We start from the raw sequence: 18,033 nt of genomic DNA, 5'->3' as shown, positions 1-18,033 counted from the left end.
GTTTTGGGGCGGTTGGGGGCGAAGGGAGTTGTAGGGGTGGTTGGTTGATGACGGTTCGTGGGTTTGGGTATGGGTTTGATGTGTGAGGGAGGGTTTGTACTATATTTTGATGTAAATGACTGATTGATTGGATCTATGTACTATAAGATGATGATATTCTGGCTATGTTGAACGTGTGAGCAGCACCTCCTCGACTGGCTTCAGCTTCCCGGCTAGCTCAAGCATCCATTCTTGTTTAGCTGTATCCGCGAAGAGAGGATATGGTCTTCGGCAAGCGGCGCTGTCATCGGGATAGCCCAGCAATTTGGCGACGACCCATTTGCTCCCGTTGATTCCTCCCTTTGCAAAGGCCCATTCCGACGTGGCAGCCTTCAACTGGAGCTCCGTTGCTTCCTGGACCTTACCAGCCTTGTAGAGATCGTACAGCTCGACACACGCCTACCGCCACAGTATCACAATCAGCGCACAGTAAACAGACCTGGAAAAGGATACTCACCCTCGGGTACAGATTCGCCATTCCCGTAATCGCCCCGACAGCACCAACCGCCATCGCCGGGCCCATCCAGTCAATCTGCCCACCGAGCACGCTGAACGGACTCGCCGCATTGGCCGTCACACGGGGGACCTTCCCAATACCTCCACACGTCAACTTGGCACCCGAGATATTCGGATGCGCGCTCAGCTTCACCAGCATGTCAGAGTCGACGTCCAGCCCCGCCGCTACACCGGGGTAATTGTACACCATGACGGGGATGGGGCTGTGGTCTGCGACTTCTTCGAAGAAGGACACGATGGCGGCGGAGTCCATGGCGAAATGGTAGTAGCTCGGTACTAGGACCATGGCGAAGTCGGCGCCGGCTTGCTGGGCTGCGATGGTCTCGTCGATGACATGGTGGGTGGATTGGCCGCCGCAGCCGAGGGTGATGGTTACGTCTGGGCGGTTGAGGCGGGCTGCGAGCTTGCGGGTTAGTTGGACGAGAGAGGTCTTTTCAACGGTTGAGAGTGTGACTGCTTCGCCGTTGGAGCCGGCGAGGACGACTGTTGACGTTGTTAGGTTGCAGCCTTGTATGGTGGGGGGATGGGGGAGAGGGACGTACTTCCGTGGAGACCGGACTGGATAAGGAACGAGAGATGCTTCTCTTGTACGTCCCAGTCAATGTCCTGGCGTGGGTTATTTTGGAAGAAGGTCAGACAGGGAACGTGAATGCCTCCTGGAAAGAATTTGTTGCGGTTGATCTGATTTGATGCCATCGTGTTCTATATTCTCAAGCTCGAGGTCAAGGACGAGTACGCCTGGTGTCGGATCGTGTGAACGATTCAATGTGCTAGTTGTCCCCGCACTTGGATTGGGTTCAATTCATCTCTTTAAATAGTTGTCGTGGATCTTCATGTTCCCCTCAATATCCCATATTTATGAAAACAACATCTCGGATTCTCTCCGAGAGACGCAGGTAAACCCCACCACCCTCGGCAATCTGACACCAGTTCGTCTAAGAGACATTTTCCGATGCCTTAGTGTTTCTGGTCAGGCTTGATATAAATTTCTAGCTCCACTGTGTACCGACTTGTGGTCTGAATCCCCAGGGAATCCATAGCCAAGGCATACCATGAGGGTTTTCTCTGGAATATTGTCATCAGATAATCCCATCTGTGCTCCACAGCCATAATGAATGGCAATATTGCATCTTCTATCCTTAATTTATTAGCATATATATTGTTTGTTGAGTGTTCCTGAGCTCAAACTCAAGTTTGACCTACCTTTGACTGTACCAATTTAAAATCATGAGAAGTCCTGGTATGTCACCATCCTTAACACGTGTAGCGAAGATATATATTTACTCTGGGACTATTTGGATATATTCAGTAGAGTGGAATCAAACTAAGACTTTAAAGCTTACTCCTTCACTAGGACTTGGATTGCCCTTATCTATGTTGCTTAAATGTTGTCATTTATTTTCTTGGAGTAGAAGGGCTAAAATAGAAAGCATTACTGCCTATTAGTTAAGTAAATGTGCATCTTCCTGCGGTTGACTGAATGATGGAAGCTTCTGTAGCTCTTACAACTTCCCCCGCCCCTGTCATAGCACTCATATCTTCTCCCATCCCTTCCACCTTATTCCTTACTTTTAACTAAAACAATCTCCTTTACTGTCGTCCCACCTGCTGGCCCTAAGCCCACCACCAGCTACTAAGGGTTGTTAACAACTTGTATAGCCATGGTGACGGCCACATTCCATCACCATGGCCGCCCACCCAATCCCCTCTGCAGACCTCTATGGGCGCCGGCCCCCGCCGGCCTTCACCAAGTTCCCTGCTCGCAATGTCTACCAGTACAGCATAAGTATTTCCTGTTCTCAATCAAACAAACAAGACAATCCTTGGAGCTGCGCCTTGCTAACAAAGGCAAAGGTTCAAATCGGAAACAGTGTTGAGATGAATGCTAGTCATCAAGAAGGTCTGGAATTGCAACGCTCAACTCCTGGCTTACTGGACGCACCTCTATGTAAGAGGTAGCCCTTGAGGCTAGAAGTAAGCACACCATTCATCTGAGCTGCAATGTGTTCAGTGACTAATAGTCACAGACTTCCTTGATCATGATCTTCATGAGCATCCAAGCGGCAAATTCCTCGCGCTCCTTCTTCAACCCCAGCAGTGAAAATTGAGGTCTCAGAAACAATCTTCTTTTGGTGCCTTTTGGCCCCAATACATGGAATGTGAGTACATAGCGTTGAGCTGGCCCCAATAGCGAACCTTTATGTGCAACATCGGTATAGGACCTCTACCACCAAAGAGGCCCCCGGCCTGCCCCGCAAACAAAAGAAGTAAGTATTGATTCAACCTTCAGAAGAAGCATTTGAAGACTTGTAATACTAATACTTGCATATAGAGCGGGGCAGATGCGGCCAGTGTGGAAACTTCCACACTGGCGAGTGCTGGCCCCTCTGTGGGCAATGCGGGCGCCGCCATCTCAAGTCCCGCCTACGGCAAGCCATTGGGAGAAAACTGAAAGTCAGGGGTCTGAGGGAGATGATGATCGCCTACCTACATTATAGACTGTAGTCCCTTAAGCAGCATATTGTTAGGCACAGCGAGCCTGTATGTAGTGAACTGCAGGGGTCATGTGGGCAGTATGTGACCTATAGAGATATCATTACCTGCTAAGGGGTGAGCATCTTATACCCTAGTAATTAGTTCAATAATAAAGGTATTGCTACTATCATGCTATCTATTATTTAATTAAGAGCATTCCCTAGGTGTTCTTATAGTTCTAATTACTCTACTAATCAAGATAGCCTAATAGGAGTACTTTCTAATAGAGACTAAAGAGTAACGATATATAGGCAATGTATTCAAAGAATAAAGTGAATATAGAGCCTCTAGAGCCGTGAATAAGGCTTATATTATTTACTATCTGAGGAATAAATACTGTGGTCTTTCCTTCTTCTCTAGCTGATGCCTGTGGTTAGGTCACATTCCTAAATCCTGATCTTCCTCAACACTGAGCCTTGGTTTCCACAATTGCGAATGCTTCGTCGCCCCCCCTGGGTCCGTAGAGATAGCCATCTGTGCGTAGTCGACATAGGATGCATTATATGATGCCCAGGTAAGGTAGATTTTATGTCGATCTTGGGAGACTAGAAGGCGTCTTAATGACACAGAGTATTAGTAGCCAGCTGATAATGCTGAATGGAAGTCAAACTTACTGGTTGTTGAGGCGCACTGTGCGTCCCTCACGCTTGTCCTTAAGTATCCAAACGACCATCTCGGCGCTTTCTTGCATGTAGATTTCGCAATCTCTCTGGTCGCCTTTTTGCCGGAGACGAGCCTTGGTTTCCACGATTGCGAACGCTTCTTCGTCCCTAGCGCGATTGGGCAGATAGCCATCTGTGCGGGCCTCTATGCTGGCTTGATCGAACTTGACCTTGAACGGGAGACGTCGTATACCCCAATAACACTTGTGGTTGGGGGTATTCAGGGTTACCGCGTCGAGAAATGCTATCAGCGCCTGATTGACATATTGCTCGTCGGGGTCTGTTCGAATGTCTGCCACTCCTGCTCAGCCGCTGGTGTCGAATGGGGGTCAGTTGTCCCTGTGTTGCTTTCTGAGGGTGTGCGGCCCTCTTGGGATCTATCGGATGATGTTTCTATGTCGGGCGTTCGGCTCATCCTAACGCTAGTCGACACTTTATCTTCTTTTGGAACCATTTTAGCGGCTTCCAATTGGTATTCTCTGACGACCGCAAATGGTCCCAACTCAATCGAAGCATCACTCTTGTCTCTGATTGACCGCAGGTAAGCTTCGAAGTCGGCGTGGAAGCGTTCATTATTAGTTCTGAAGATCTCCGCCATTTTCTCAAGATCGTCTTTTTTGAACACTCCATTTCGACCAGTAATCTGCTTCACTGTCTTCCTTGGACGCCAAAAAACGCGGAATGTGAGGAATTGCTCGGGTGTGACGCAGGAACCAGACTGCATGGCATCGATCTTGTTGACTGTCACCTTGTCTACTCCGTGGTCCCTGGCTAAACGGCCCCAGCCATATGGGTTTGTGGGGATGCACTTGATTTTAGGCATGATGGTTTCTAGGAAAGCGAATCTCGAAGTTGAAAAAGGTACTTGGACTCTATTGTAGAAACGTATCGTGTGCTGCTAAAATTGCGAGTGCATGGAGGAGAGAATCAAGGCCAGCGACATTCGACGGCTATGAAAAGCTCTCCATCACACGAGTCTTCAGGAAACTCCTAACTGAAGGAAGGTGCTTAGCTACGTACATCCTTCCATTCCCGGAATCCTAGCGCAAAGCAAGAAGAACGAAACATCAGACTGCCAAGCCAGGAGCAATTCGATAGTTCAGTGAAGCAGGAGTAATCTCCAAAGACCTCTCTTCCATTCTACCTACCTTACCTGATACAGAGGGTATTTGAGGTAAGCCCAATAGGCACGGCAGATAGGTAACGCGCAAACAGTGACGTCGGTGCTGTTTCTTTATTTTCGAAACTCATGAGAGGGGAGTACTGCAACACCACCTTTTCCCCATCGTAATGTGCCTGAATAATCCTCGCATGTTTGGGACACATATACGATATGGCCAACATCTGTCTGTACAGTTAGAAGAGCTCAGGATCAGTGGAGAAGAGGTGTAGACTCACGGGGCCCATAGCGTACTGTTCAAATTCTTCGAAATCATACCAGTGATACATGTGATGGAGGAGCCCACTGACTTCAGCATGGGTGAGGCTCGTGTCGTTCCCACGATATTGAACGTGGAGTTCGACTATTATGTGGGGCATTGGCGCAGGTTGGTCGATGTGCATGTAGGAATACCATGCGTTCCAGTGCCCGTCCCCTATCCTGTCCCCTGGGTCGATAGAAACACGGCCCTTCGCCGTCCACAAAGTCAACAAGTCCCGCAGTGGTGAGAGTTCGACCAAAGATGCTGGCCTGTCGGAGATATAAATCCCAGAGCGACGGTTATACGCATGGGAGCTAACGTGATGAAAGAGAAGTGAGAGATCCGACTTCCATAGATTTCCTCCCGAGCTTTTTCCTCTGGATTTTCCAACCTTGGGTACATCCTAATAAGCTCAGCCAGGGTTTTTTCATAGGTGCGCTCCTCCTCGAGATCAGATATCACTTCGCCCGGCATGAACGGATACTCCGAAATGGATTTAGGCTGGGGCATGAAAAAACAGGGCTCAAATTCTAAAAGCTCCTTATCTGGCGTTAATTCAACCCTGATTGGTTTCAACCCCAGCTCACAGAGCTCGTCAATCCCAAAGTTGGGAGTACTGACGGAGCTGAGGGCTTGCTGGAGCTGCTGAATGTGGTTGATAATGGCGGACCGTTTGGCCTTCATGGCCTCTTTGCTCAGATCACGACGAGTCATGGCTGAGGGAACCACAAGCAACAGCTTTTAACAGAGGAAGGAATCGAATTGTGAAGGTGAACGTGAGATGAGCTCATGAATATATACTTCCACCTATACATGAGTCAAAATGATGTCAACTCAGGCATATGTATTACGATCCGCTGATCCTCAATTTTACATACCCCTTTTGAGCTCATCGACCTTAAAGTTTCGAGATTCCGGGGAATCATAGACTTGAGACTAGGGTTACATGCCTAGGTATGTAGATCTGAACGACTTCTCAACCAAAATGGGTTGCTCCTATCTGTGTTGCTCAAATGTCGTTATTTATTTTCTTTGAGTAGAAGGGCGTCATTTCATATAGTAAGCAAGTATACCTGAAATGAGTATTGTTGCCTATTAGGCAGGTGAATGCGCACCTTCCTGTGGTTAAGTGAATAATAATGGAAGCTTCCGTAGCTCTAGCAGTTCCCCCCTCCTCACAGCCTCACATCTTCTCTCTTCCCTCATATCATCTCTCATCCCTTCTATTCTTACTTTCATCCACACCAGCAATTGCAACAGCAAAGTTTGTTTCTCACAACAATCTCCTTTAGGTGTCTTTTTGAATGCTACCTACAGTGTGAGTACACAGCGTTGAGCGAAATGACCACGCTCACCCGGGACCAGGCCCTAGACACCTTGTTATGTGGCACCTATTGGTGCATGTCGTGGTTAAGAACCGCAGCAGAAAATTGGGATTCAAATGACACACGTCCCTTCTTCATTGACTGTGTCATCAAACATAACACATCAACGCTGTGCAGGCAATGCCGCACCCACCACGCACTTTGCAAGCCCGTATGTTTTGATAACTTCCTTTTTCTGTTAATATACTGATGTTGGTGCTGGCTAGGTGGCGGCTTGTATGGCCAGAAACGCTCTTGACCTTTCCGCGATCATCAATGGTACGCTGGTTTCCTCGATCCGACCCTAAACTGGACCGCCGCCATACATATTGAAGTGACGGAAGCTCTTCTGGATCTTATCGATGCCTTTTCGAATATGGAACAGGCCCACAGATCCCAACATGGAACAACGGGCAAAAAGAAGTCTCGGAAGGTACGTTGACGTGTCGTACAGCAGACGTTCTGAGGCTTCTTTGCTAACGTTTAGTAGACGACACAATAGGACCCCACTTCCCCGCGGCAGAGAGTTCTATTCTCTTGAGCGGGAGGCTACCGAGGTTCAGACGGCCCTAAGAGAGATACTGAACCATCACTGACGGCCTCGTCCAAGTATGAACAGAAGAATCATACTTATCTGTCTTTTTCTGTTCAAACAGCCCTGCTAAGAATCTAAGTGTAGGCCTTGAGAGATTTGAAGGTCCAAAAAGCACCGCTAAAGTCTCCAGGAACATTCTTGACGTATACCCCCATGCTGGCGCATCCGTGAATGAATGGGCGGACTACCGGTCTGCAAAAAGCCTCAGGCTTATGCCTGGGGGCCCAAGGTACGTCTGGCCCCAATAGCGAATCTTTGGACTGGATCAATGTATGTCTAACATTGGTATAGGCCTCCCCTTAACGAGACAGTTGCTGCGCCCGCTCCTCCTGCTGCGCCCGCCCCTCCTGCAGTCCTGCTCCCCCCGCTTCTAAGAGTCAGTACATTGATTCAACCTTATGAGAAGCATCTGAAGAGTGGCAATACTGACACTTGGATATAGAGCGGAAGAGTTGTGACACTTGTGGAAATTTCCACACCGGAGGATGCTGGCCCTTCTGCCAGTAATGTGGCCGCCGGCACGCCGGCAAATGCCGCCCTGCCGCCACCATCGGTGGTCAACAATTACACTTTCAATGGTGATGGTCATACCCTCCTCTGAATGAGACTCCTGCTGCGGCCCCTCCCGCTCCACCCTCCGGCCGCTAACAACAAAAGTCAGTATATTGATTCAACCTTCATGAGAAACATCTGAAGAGTGGCATTACTAATATGGATATAGAGCGGAAGCGTTGTGCAAGTTGTGGTAATTACCACAAAGACACCTGTTACCTCTGCCCACAATGCGGGCAGAGGCACCGCCCTGGCTCCTGTCGCCCGGCCGCGCCCCGCCAAGCTCCTCCAGCCCCGGCCCCACTGCCACCAATGGTGGTGAACATCTACGGCGGGGCCCACACCTGGGGGGTACCCCTCTGTTTCCGGGGCCCCCTGCCTCCTCGGCGGGCGCCGCCTTCCACCCCCGCCAGCAAAAAAAAGAAGAAGAAAGCGCCCCGACAAGGCCAAAAAGAAGGCCAGGAAGGCGAAGGAGAAGGAAGAGGAGGAGGAGAAAGAGAAAGAGAAAGAGAAGGGGGCTGAGAAGCCCAGCTCAAACTGAGCATATATAAATTAACATTGTATATGTTATTCATGTATCTATTCCGTCATAGATGCAGATCTTCATCTTGGTCGGGAGACTAGCGACGGATGAAAGGTGTCGGTTAAAATATTATACCACTATGACTATGGACATGTAATCCCTCGACTACCTAAGGAGTACATCGTGCGGACACCTTTTTAGTCTAGTGGTATTGGATTTTGATAGTGTCAAAATGAGCCATAACATGTTTGAATATCACTGCTAGCTTGTTGGATGACAATCTAGACACCTTAGCCTAGTGGTCCGATTTTTGACGCTATCTAACGACGCTCCGGGGATATCCTTTGGCTTCATGGCGGAGCTCTTGCGTTTGTTTATATCATCTGGATAATCTTCATCCCCGTAGACAAGAGGCGTGGACGTCACATAATCGTTCCTGCAACTCTTGGTCTTGATTGTAGCGGATTGAAGGGCTTAATCATCCAGCTCAGCTAACTCTTTTCCGTGTGAGATGGGCTGGAGACATTGAGCATGGTACGGGCGGGCTGAGCAGATTGTTTTGACCGGACCTGATGGCTGCGCCTCCTCGAATAGCGTTGAGATCAGGTCAAGTTATGCCTATAACACCCTGAGACATACTCGATGTCATCGAGACTTGTTGATACGATTTGGGTGGATGTCAGCCCTGCTGGTAAGGTTACGTGCCTATGTAGATGCTAATTACTGAATGTGTTACATTGACTTGCTCTCTATATAGTACTTCTTAATTAAAATACACCCTGAATGGGCCTGCCTTGCAAAGTGTATCTATGTGTTTCCTGCCGAATGTCGGTTATCACCTTCCGATTCGTAGAGTAGAGCTGGAGCATCACTGTGGTCTGGAGCAAGTGCGCTGGCCGTGGCCCTTTCCAAGTGTTCATAATCCCAAGTAATAAAAGAGCATCGTAGAGCCCATGTTGTTTGTTTTCCTTTTGCACTTCAAAAATCTTCGCTTACCACAATGTGAGTTACATAGCATTGAGCTGGCCCCAATAGCAAATCTTTGGACTGGATCAATGTATGTCTAACATCGGTATAGGCCTCCTCTCAGCGAAACTCCTGCTGCGGCGCCGCCCGCTCCCCGCACTCCCCCCGCCCCGCCTGCTACAAAAAGTCAGTACTGATTCAACCTCCATGAGAAGCATTGAGGAGTGGCACTACTAATACATACTTGGATATAGAGCGGGGCCGATGTGGCCAGTGTGGAAATTTCCACACCGGCGAGTGCTGGCCGATTTGCCCGCAATGCGGCCGCCGGCACCCGGTTTACACCCCGGTTGCTTGTCCTTGGGCCCGCGGCCGCCGCCCCATCACCAAGCCCGCTGGCCCCGCTCCCTCTGCGTCCTCTGCGGGCGCTGGCCCCCCGCCCAAGAAAAAAAGAAGAAGAACAAGGCCTGATAAGGCCAAAAAGAAGGCCAGGAAGGCCAAGGAGAAGGAAGAGGAGGAGGCGAAGAAGAAGAAGGAGGAAGAGGAGAAGGAGGCTGCAAAGGAGAAGTCCAGCTCGGATTGAGCTTATATAAATTAACCCTATATATATTATTCATGTATATAGTTAATTTCATCAATTAAATCAGTGATTCAAGCATTCCTTTCAATAATGTACGTAGTCCTCAACTCATGAGTTGTCATCGAAGTGACACGAATACTGAATACTCGTGACACCGTCTGGCTGATTCTGGATCAATCCCAACAGAGATTCGAACTTTTAGAACGATGAATGTGTTGGATACTTTGTTTTATGTTCGAATAACTAAGGTAGTCAGTCCACGTGCCTATCCAGAAACTGATATCATGGGCTACTTGGGTAAATGTGAACGTGAACCATGGAATTGTTTCGGGATGTACATATTTGGCTTCTGGGGCGGATCGCTTAGGTAGTTACTAGTTACCCCGGATTCGAGTCTCGTTCGCGAGCATTCTCTCTGGGCCTGGCACTTAGCGAGAAACAATGATCAAAGACGGGAGAAAGGCCGAACGGAGTTGCCCCGTTACTCGGACTCCTCCCTAATGATTCTGTGGGTCAGATCTCAGACTAAATGGACAATAATGCGGCCTTGTGCAACTCTACTTTCTAGTTGCTGTATTCCCTGTTGGCCACGATGATCAGCGACAGGAATTTGAGTCAGATGGTTGTAATCATCCAAGCATTAGTAGGTCGAAACCACGAATATGCTAAAGTAAAACCATACATTATCCCGAATACCGAAATCTGTGACGCTGGACTCAAACAAACAAACAAGATTATGTCTTTCCCCCTCCTTTGATGCGATCATGCGAAAAGTCTGGGAAGTGGGAACGTCATGACGAGAACGTTGACTCGAATCAGATCACGCTTGATTTCCCGACACAAAACGCCATGCAATAGCATTAAGAAATAAAGGTCGTCTGAGAAAAATTGAAATAAAAATAAAGCAACGAACAAATCTTTACCAGGCACAGTGGCCACCGTCGATGCGCAGATCGCTTCCTGTCATAAAGCTGCTGGCGTCACTCAAGAGAAAGACTGCGGCGCCCCGGTATTCATTGGGGGTAGACAGACGACCCAGCATGTTGTGCTTGGGCCATTCATCTCGGCGCTCCGGGAACTGAATGAACAAATCTTCGACCATTTTCGTGACAATGTAGCCCGGGGAGATGGTGTTGACGCGAATGCCATATTGACCCCACTCCATGGCCAGATTGCGACCGAGCTGGATGACAGCGGCTTTGCTGGCATTGTACGCGGGACAAATGAGACCCTGGTCAAGTTAGCATTGCATTCGTTCAGATGAGAACAGTCGAGGCCATGCAACCGATATTTGATGGCCAACCGTGACATAAGTCAGAAGCGGGGAAGGGAAGTCCGGGGATCCCCGTTTCCCACTCTGGAAAGGAACTGATGGGAACGTACCCGATTCGCGACAGTACCACTCATGCTCGCAATTAGTGCGATGCTACCACCATTACCAAAGCGAATCATCTGCTTGGCCACTGCCTGGGCAGTCATGAACACACCCGTCACGTTGACCTCAAACATGGTGTTTGCGTCCTTGGCCGTGTACTCCAGGGCCGGGGTTTCCTGTTGGATGCCTGCCGCAGCGATCAGGCCGTCCATCCGACCCTCGACATTGGCGATTTGCTCAACGGTGCTGGTCAACAATTCCGAGTCGCGCACATCGATGCGACGGTAGTGCAACTCCGTGCCCAGTTCCTCCTTGGCTCGCTTCTGGATCTCGAAGAACTCGGGGGACTGCCACATACAGCATGGTTAGACAAGATGTGCCATGAACAAGGTGGTAGAGCCAAGGTTACTCACAGGCTCCTCTAGACGATCCAAGCCGTACACTTTGGCGCCGGCCTCCAAGAGAGCTTCGGCCTGGGTTAAACCAAGACCGCGAGCAGCACCAGAGACAAGGACGACCTTGCCAGCCAGACTGAATTCTGGCATTCTACCCTTGGAGCCCAGAGAGACGTCTGCCTGTTTGGTGGCAGGAACGACAGGAGTGTCGGTAGTAATGGAGACAGACATTATGATTAGAGTAGCTCAGTAGATGTGTGGTCGAACAGTTTTCGAAGTACGAGAAAGTTGTCAAAGGGCAAGCAAGATTAACACGTCGCGATGTAGTCGTTCAATGGACTTGATTACTGCACAGGGGGAGGAGAATAGACGCTGGATAGACACAATCAAAGACAGATTGAGTTCAAGAGCAGCCACCGAGCACCTTAAATACTTCACGATTGTGAACCTACGGATGAACGAAACCAGAAAAAGGTGGGTAGTACTACGATCAAGCCAGATAGCTCATGTGAACAGTCGAAATTTGGATAAGTGGCCAAAAGAGGCAAGCATGATGGTGAGAGAGTCTGCGAGGGAGTCTGGTCGAAACGATGGATTCGGTCCAGACCCAGCGGGAATGCAATTATCGTGGCACGAACTATGCTATTATTGTCGGTAGGTTTATTTGTATTCGACAGGTTTATGACACTCTGTACAGCCATGGTACGCATGTTCGAGTACCTACCTACGTTTTGAATCTTCCTGATATGAAGGACAGTAACAGTTGTCGCTCTCTATGGAGAATTACAAGTTACAACGGTATCTCGAAGGTGCGAACGGAGGAGCAGGAATTAAGACAGGCAAAACCAAACTGATGATAAAATCATGATGAAGCGATGATACAATACCTGATCTTTCCCAAGCCTCGGGCTGATAATCTCATACAGGCTAAGACAAAGCAAAGTGATCATTTGCTCAACGGTCAGTGGAAGACTCGGATTGCTTAATTCAGTAATCCGGGCGGGAGGCAACCCGACGGGAACAGAGAACAGAGAACTGAAAATGAAATGCCGGGGGAGAAACGCCATCTTTCTAAGAATAATTGGGTCGAGAACGCTGGGGATGCGACAGCTTTTGCGGTCGGGGTCACGGGGCCATGGGCTGGAGCAGTTCTGGAAGGCGAGAATCAATGCAGCAGAAGATTCTACGGGGGAGACTGCAGGGTCAGATGATGGTCACGGGTCATGGGCGATCGTCCCTGGGATGGTAACGATGGTTATCACTGATTAGACAAGTCATCGAAATAGTACTCCGAGTATGAGACTAGCATGCAGGAGAAGACGGCGTGATCATGTTCCAAGAGAGATGAATTAGACTGGTCATGGGTTAGCATCCATAATCCAACCCACATGGACCTATCTACCAGCAGTTGACTAACACTCTCTCTTTAGATCCTTACACACTCGTGGCTCTAATTCATTATGGAATGGATCCCAAAGTTGAGCCAAGCCACCTCAAAGAAGTAGCACATGCTATCATTTTCTCCCTTCAAACTATACTTAGCACTGCGAAACTACGCCCGAATCTGTGGGATCTACCCTTGTCAACTTGGCGGATATATCGATATCCCTCAGCACCCGAGGAAATCTGTTATTGCCGATCAAAGATCTTCCCAGGGTTCCTGCAACATGCCCGAACAAGTCAGCCAATTCCCTTTGCTTTCGCGAGAGAGAGACACAACAACATACATAATCCAGTTAGGATCCAATGCCCCCTTAAGAACTTTCTACAGTCATTCCCCTGTCAGCAAGCTCCTCCCAGTCCCAGGTCCCTCGACCAGAAAACATACCATTAACGTCAGAGTCGCATCACCGACCTCCCATCGGAGCGCATCCTTCTTCCCAAATCCAATCCCATGCTCTCCCGTACACGTGCCGTCCATATCCAAGGCGCGCTGGACCATATTCTTAACGGCCGCCCGGGCCTTCTCGTACTCTTCCGGCTTCGTCCCGTCATACGTGATATTCTCGTGAAAGTTACTGTCCCCAACGTGGCCCTTGATGCAGGCATTCAGACCCAGCGCAGCCGCTTCTTCCTTGCTTGCCTCGATGATATCAGCTAGCCTGCTCAGGGGTACCGCGACGTCCGTGTTCCCTAAACGCACATACACGTCAATCATAAGCGGACCTGTTGGGATTCCACTGGTAAGTGGTAAAGGGGACATACACAGCTCCTCCCCTCCTTGCACAGCGCAAGCAGCGAATAAAGCGACTCCTTCCTCGCCGACCACAAAAGCGCCTGTTCGCGCTCATCCCTCGCAAACTCAAACCCCTGCGGTCCATACGCACCCACAATCCTTCTCACACTCTCCGTATTGTCCTGCACGGCCACGGGAGAACCAGAGAACTTGAAGAACAGCGTCGGCTGCTCCCTCCACACCCGCAGACACATAACACCAGACTCATTCACAATCAGCATCTGGGCTTCATCCATCAGCTCCAGCGCCGCAACCTGGGTCCCGCTGCGGATGACAGCCGCGGCAGCGGACACGGGATCCCGCATGGACGGGAAGGGAACGATGGCGACGGAAGAGTGCTCCGGGACGACGGCGAGTTTGAGCGTTGCTTCGGTGATGATGCCCAGCGTGCCTTCGGCGCCGACGAAGAGGCCGTTGAGGTTGTAGCCTGCGCTGCATTTGCGCGGTCGCCGGCGGGTTTTGATGACGGAGCCGTCAGCCAGGACGACGGTGAGGTTGATGACCCAGTCGCGCATTGTGCCGGAGCAGTTGGTGCTGATCATCCCGCCGATTTTTGCGCTGGGGGCTGTCGGGGAGCGATACATTCCCATCCAAGTAGACCAAGTCGAATCGCAAAGGACAGGGTTAGGAAACTGGAGTTACCGGGATCTATAGGAAAAAAAAACCCAGTGCCCATCTTTTTCAAATGCTCGTTCAGATCCACCCATTGTACGCTGGGCTGCACCACCACGTCCATATCATCCTCATTGAGCTTCACGATCTTATCCATATGGACGAAATCCATGCTGATCCCGCCAAACGGCGCCGCCGTATGGCCCTCCAGACTACTACCACCGGAGTACGGAATAATGGGCACTCTCCACCTGTGGCAGATGCGCGCGATCGCGCTGACATGGTCGGTGCTGCGCGGATAAGCGACAGCAACAGGGAGCGAGTCGACTCTGACGGACGACCACTCCGCGAAGCCGTGCATGCGCAGGTCCTCGTCATCGGTTGAGATCATGTCGTCGAATTCGCCGAGTTCGGTCTCGATTTCGGCTATCGCCTGTCCTGCGGAGAGGCCAGTTAGTTTGGGGTTTCTCCTAGTGATGCTCAAGGGATAATTTGGGTCCCGGTGGATTGACCTGGTGCATTTCTTCTAATGTCGCGTATCGAACGTCGGGGAGCTTCTGCTCATCCAGGATCGTGGGAACCTTGTCCCGGTCCTCGGTCGCAGTTGTGGTTGGTCGCGAGAGGCCGGCGATGCTGTACCCAACTACCCCGGCGACCACAACGGCGGCCAGAAACCCGGAGGTACGTCTCCCGGACTTTGTCGACGGGTGGACATGCGATGGCTGAGGATGCCCTTGTCTACGACATGTATTATTGCTGAATCCATTTCGTGTGGGGACTTGGGGAGATGACATCCAGCGCGGCCGATTGACGGCGCGCGAGAAGTGTCGGCCCAAACGCACTGTTTCTTTCATTCCAGTTGGATTGCCAGTGTACACTGTCCGAGGGATCTGTAAGAGGGATTGCGCTCGTGAATACTGGAGGTATCAAAGAAATTCTTATAAGCAAATATGATCAGGATACTTCCTCCCCTGGTGGGCCGGGGTAGTCAGACAGAAGGGGAAAATGACAGCGAGAGAGCCACCAAAAAGGTCTACCTAGATGCTTTTACTTTCTTTTCTCGTAAGGTAAAATAGAAGTTGATGTGATTTGCTCCTCGCTAGTCATAAGATAACAATCCATAATGTTTTCGTACCGACCTAACTGCGCCTCCCAGATCCAATCATAAAGCATAACTACGTAATTTAGTCGAGACCCATTTACAAGCCTGATTATCAAGTCAGATCAAGTCAGCATGAGACAGTCTCCCGTCCGGTCGACAATACTACGCCAGGTGCACTGCTTCTGCCGGGCCGTAGTCGGCCCCTGTCTCCAGACTTGTTGTACAACCTGGATCCCAGTCCTGACCGCTGTGATCCCATACATCTCCACACGGTCATACCACTGTCGGAACCGCTCCTGCTGCCGCGGTTCGAATGCCTCCGTAGCGCCAATAAAAGCCGGCCAGAAGAGCGGCGCGGCCAGGATCTTGGTCTCGGCCTTGATCTGCTCAATGGCTTCGATGCTGTCCAGAATCGCCTGCACGTACTGCCGGAGGTAACGGAAGCCGAGCAGCCGGATGCTCTGGGAGAAGTAGATAATCAGTGAGTTGAGGAACGCTCGGGTCTGGTGATAGATGATGTTTGCGCTGATGTCGTTGCTGTTCCCGTCGCCTCTTAGTCGGCGAAGGCGCTCCTCCAACGGCCAGTCCAGGGTTTCACGTTCGAGATCATTACATAACTGGTTCAGTGGGTCGGAGATGCAGAAGTTTCCGGTTTTCGCTCTCTCGTGGTTCACTTCGTCGATTAGTTCGATGGAGGCCTTGAGGAGCAGCAGTAGGCTCTGCGGTATACCGTAGATGCACTCATACGAGAATAGCTCTCCAGCGTTCATGTGCGCCATGGATGATGGGGTCTCATCGTCGGCAAGCAGGAGGTGCTCCCGTCCTATGGGCGGCTGCGGGCCTACCGTGCTTCGCGATCCCAAGGACGGCGAGAAGCGGGAGCTGTCGCCGCTCAGCCGTCTTACTGCCGTGCTCTCATATATCACTCGTAAGTATAGATAAATGCGATGGAGGGATTGAGCTTTGCGCGAGAATCTGGACTTCCGAGCGCTCATGTACGTAATGAGTTTTTCGGCGCCGTCTAGATGAACGCTGCATGTGCTTGTATCACCGGACATGACCTTCGACGCGGTTAGGAAAAGACGAGAAGACAATTTAGATGGTGTATAACATACATTAATCGTGATCATGGACAATGTGGTCGCGAGAAACTCCTTATACTTGGGCCTTTCTTCCCCGTGCAGGTCGCTCTCTATCGCACTCTTGAGCAGCCCGATCGCATCGCAACGATATCGGGACGCAATCGTCCCCCATTTCTGAGCGTCTTCCTTCCGATTAAATGCCTGATGATCGTTGGATAGGTAGAAAGCACTGATAGACAGCAAGGCGTTTCTTAACGCATTACGGATTCTTGTTGTGGAGCCTCCAAAGCTGATCTCACCAGCGCATTGGAGGACCCGGGGAAGATGAATGTTCTTCCAGGGGCTCTTGGCATTGTCGATCACACAGAATAGATTGACCACTCTATTTCGATAGTGTTCCATGAGAAGACGCTCATGGGTGGGTACGACCAATGTCTCATGTGATCTGGCAAGAGGTGACCGGATAGCCACCCGTACTTCTTCTGGTAGGAGATCAGGGGTAATTCCTGGCCCCTCTGGTGTGTAGCAATCCGCGTCCTGGATACTTTCCTCATAGCAGGGTAAATGGGTTACGACGTGCGGAGTGGTCAGAAGGGGCGAGATGGCGGACGCGTCTAAGTCATGCTGCTCAGTAAGAAAGCCCAAAGGGAAGGGATGCCCATGGAGGTTACGCAGATCCCAGGCAGCTTCAGCTTCCGAGTCATACGGGGGAGTAACGTCGGCTGTCGTAGGATCTTCATAAGGGAACGCCGCGTCCGCCTCCTGTCGGGTCTGCTTGGCTTTTGGAGGCTTGGTACCCTTAGGGTCAAGCGCCGCCGATAGAGAAAACTTGGAAGGGTACTTTTGTCGTACACTGAACGCACCAAAGTTGTGGATATGGGCGTTCACATTCTCCCCCGGCGAGGCGGTGACGACCGACTCGAGGGAGTCGATGTAGCGGAGAATGCTATCAACCTCACTCCACGCCAAAACCGACTGGGGCGGTTCTGGTGGCTCCATCAGTTACACGACCACACTAAAAGGAAAGGGCAACAAACAAGGATACAGACCAGTCGGGATGAGACGCCGGAGTGACTGAGCCCCAGAGACCGCCGGCGGGACCTCGGGTAGGAGACTCTCCCTGTCTGTGCCGGGCGTGAGCCACTGGAGACGGGCTCCGTAGCCATCGCACACCAGGCCCTTTTCATGACACTGCCGGCAGCTCGGTTTGGCTTCGTCGCATTTGATTTTGCGCGTTCTGCAGGTCCAGCAACCGGTGAACGTCTTTGTGCGCTTCCGAGCCCGCTGGTTATGTCGGGTTGAGACAGACATGGGCAGAGAGGGCCATCACCTGCCCTGGTTGAGAATGAAATTCAGATCGAGCCGTATAGGAGGCCAGGAGCCCAAAATTGATTGCGTTTGAAATTGAAAATGGAGGGGAGCAAGAAGTAATTACGGAGGAAGGTCAGAGCGAACGGGGAGATAATGAGGGGATGTTC

The 18,033-nt window shown here is 50.6% G+C and overlaps 7 protein-coding genes across 7 annotated transcripts; 2 read left to right on the top strand and 5 right to left on the bottom strand.

Moving 5' to 3' along the window:
- Positions 1–162: 162 nt before the first annotated feature.
- On the bottom strand, positions 163–1,251 carry CDV56_108816 (dihydrodipicolinate synthase family protein; the record flags this gene model as incomplete). The annotated part of the gene is made up of 3 exons (XM_026762435.1): positions 163–438; positions 497–1,038; positions 1,098–1,251. 3 exons carry the CDS (start codon positions 1,249–1,251, stop codon positions 163–165), a joined length of 972 nt encoding a protein of 323 aa, XP_026615988.1.
- A 990-nt stretch (positions 1,252–2,241) lies between these two features.
- On the top strand, positions 2,242–3,007 carry CDV56_108786 (uncharacterized protein; the record flags this gene model as incomplete). The annotated part of the gene is made up of 3 exons (XM_026762405.1): positions 2,242–2,341; positions 2,747–2,822; positions 2,890–3,007. The coding sequence occupies 3 exons, from the start codon at positions 2,242–2,244 to the stop codon at positions 3,005–3,007; spliced, it is 294 nt and encodes a 97-aa protein (XP_026615987.1).
- A 461-nt stretch (positions 3,008–3,468) lies between these two features.
- Positions 3,469–4,575, bottom strand: CDV56_108760 (uncharacterized protein; the record flags this gene model as incomplete). Its single annotated transcript, XM_026762379.1, has 3 exons — positions 3,469–3,646; positions 3,705–4,006; positions 4,204–4,575. 3 exons carry the CDS (start codon positions 4,573–4,575, stop codon positions 3,469–3,471), a joined length of 852 nt encoding a protein of 283 aa, XP_026615986.1.
- Positions 4,576–5,108: 533 nt separating this feature from the next.
- CDV56_108730 (uncharacterized protein) lies at positions 5,109–5,887 on the bottom strand (the record flags this gene model as incomplete). Its single annotated transcript, XM_026762349.1, has 2 exons — positions 5,109–5,487; positions 5,565–5,887. The coding sequence occupies 2 exons, from the start codon at positions 5,885–5,887 to the stop codon at positions 5,109–5,111; spliced, it is 702 nt and encodes a 233-aa protein (XP_026615985.1).
- A 1,457-nt stretch (positions 5,888–7,344) lies between these two features.
- Positions 7,345–7,733, top strand: CDV56_108680 (uncharacterized protein; the record flags this gene model as incomplete). The annotated part of the gene is made up of 3 exons (XM_026762299.1): positions 7,345–7,361; positions 7,424–7,508; positions 7,575–7,733. 3 exons carry the CDS (start codon positions 7,345–7,347, stop codon positions 7,731–7,733), a joined length of 261 nt encoding a protein of 86 aa, XP_026615984.1.
- A 2,939-nt stretch (positions 7,734–10,672) lies between these two features.
- CDV56_108597 (uncharacterized protein) lies at positions 10,673–11,754 on the bottom strand (the record flags this gene model as incomplete). The annotated part of the gene is made up of 3 exons (XM_026762216.1): positions 10,673–10,984; positions 11,137–11,475; positions 11,542–11,754. The coding sequence occupies 3 exons, from the start codon at positions 11,752–11,754 to the stop codon at positions 10,673–10,675; spliced, it is 864 nt and encodes a 287-aa protein (XP_026615983.1).
- A 1,398-nt stretch (positions 11,755–13,152) lies between these two features.
- On the bottom strand, positions 13,153–17,866 carry CDV56_108443 (uncharacterized protein; the record flags this gene model as incomplete). The annotated part of the gene is made up of 12 exons (XM_026762062.1): positions 13,153–13,183; positions 13,251–13,288; positions 13,352–13,656; positions 13,729–13,800; positions 13,851–14,324; positions 14,402–14,804; positions 14,884–15,109; positions 15,507–15,546; positions 15,637–16,534; positions 16,589–16,737; positions 16,819–17,541; positions 17,605–17,866. The coding sequence occupies 12 exons, from the start codon at positions 17,864–17,866 to the stop codon at positions 13,153–13,155; spliced, it is 3,621 nt and encodes a 1,206-aa protein (XP_026615982.1).
- Positions 17,867–18,033: the final 167 nt, after the last annotated feature.

Source organism: Aspergillus thermomutatus, assembly GCF_002237265.1.
Source record: "Aspergillus thermomutatus strain HMR AF 39 chromosome Unknown NODE_53, whole genome shotgun sequence".
NCBI classification, from domain to species: Eukaryota; Fungi; Ascomycota; class Eurotiomycetes; order Eurotiales; family Aspergillaceae; genus Aspergillus; species Aspergillus thermomutatus.
This window is presented reverse-complemented; position numbering and strand designations above follow the sequence as displayed.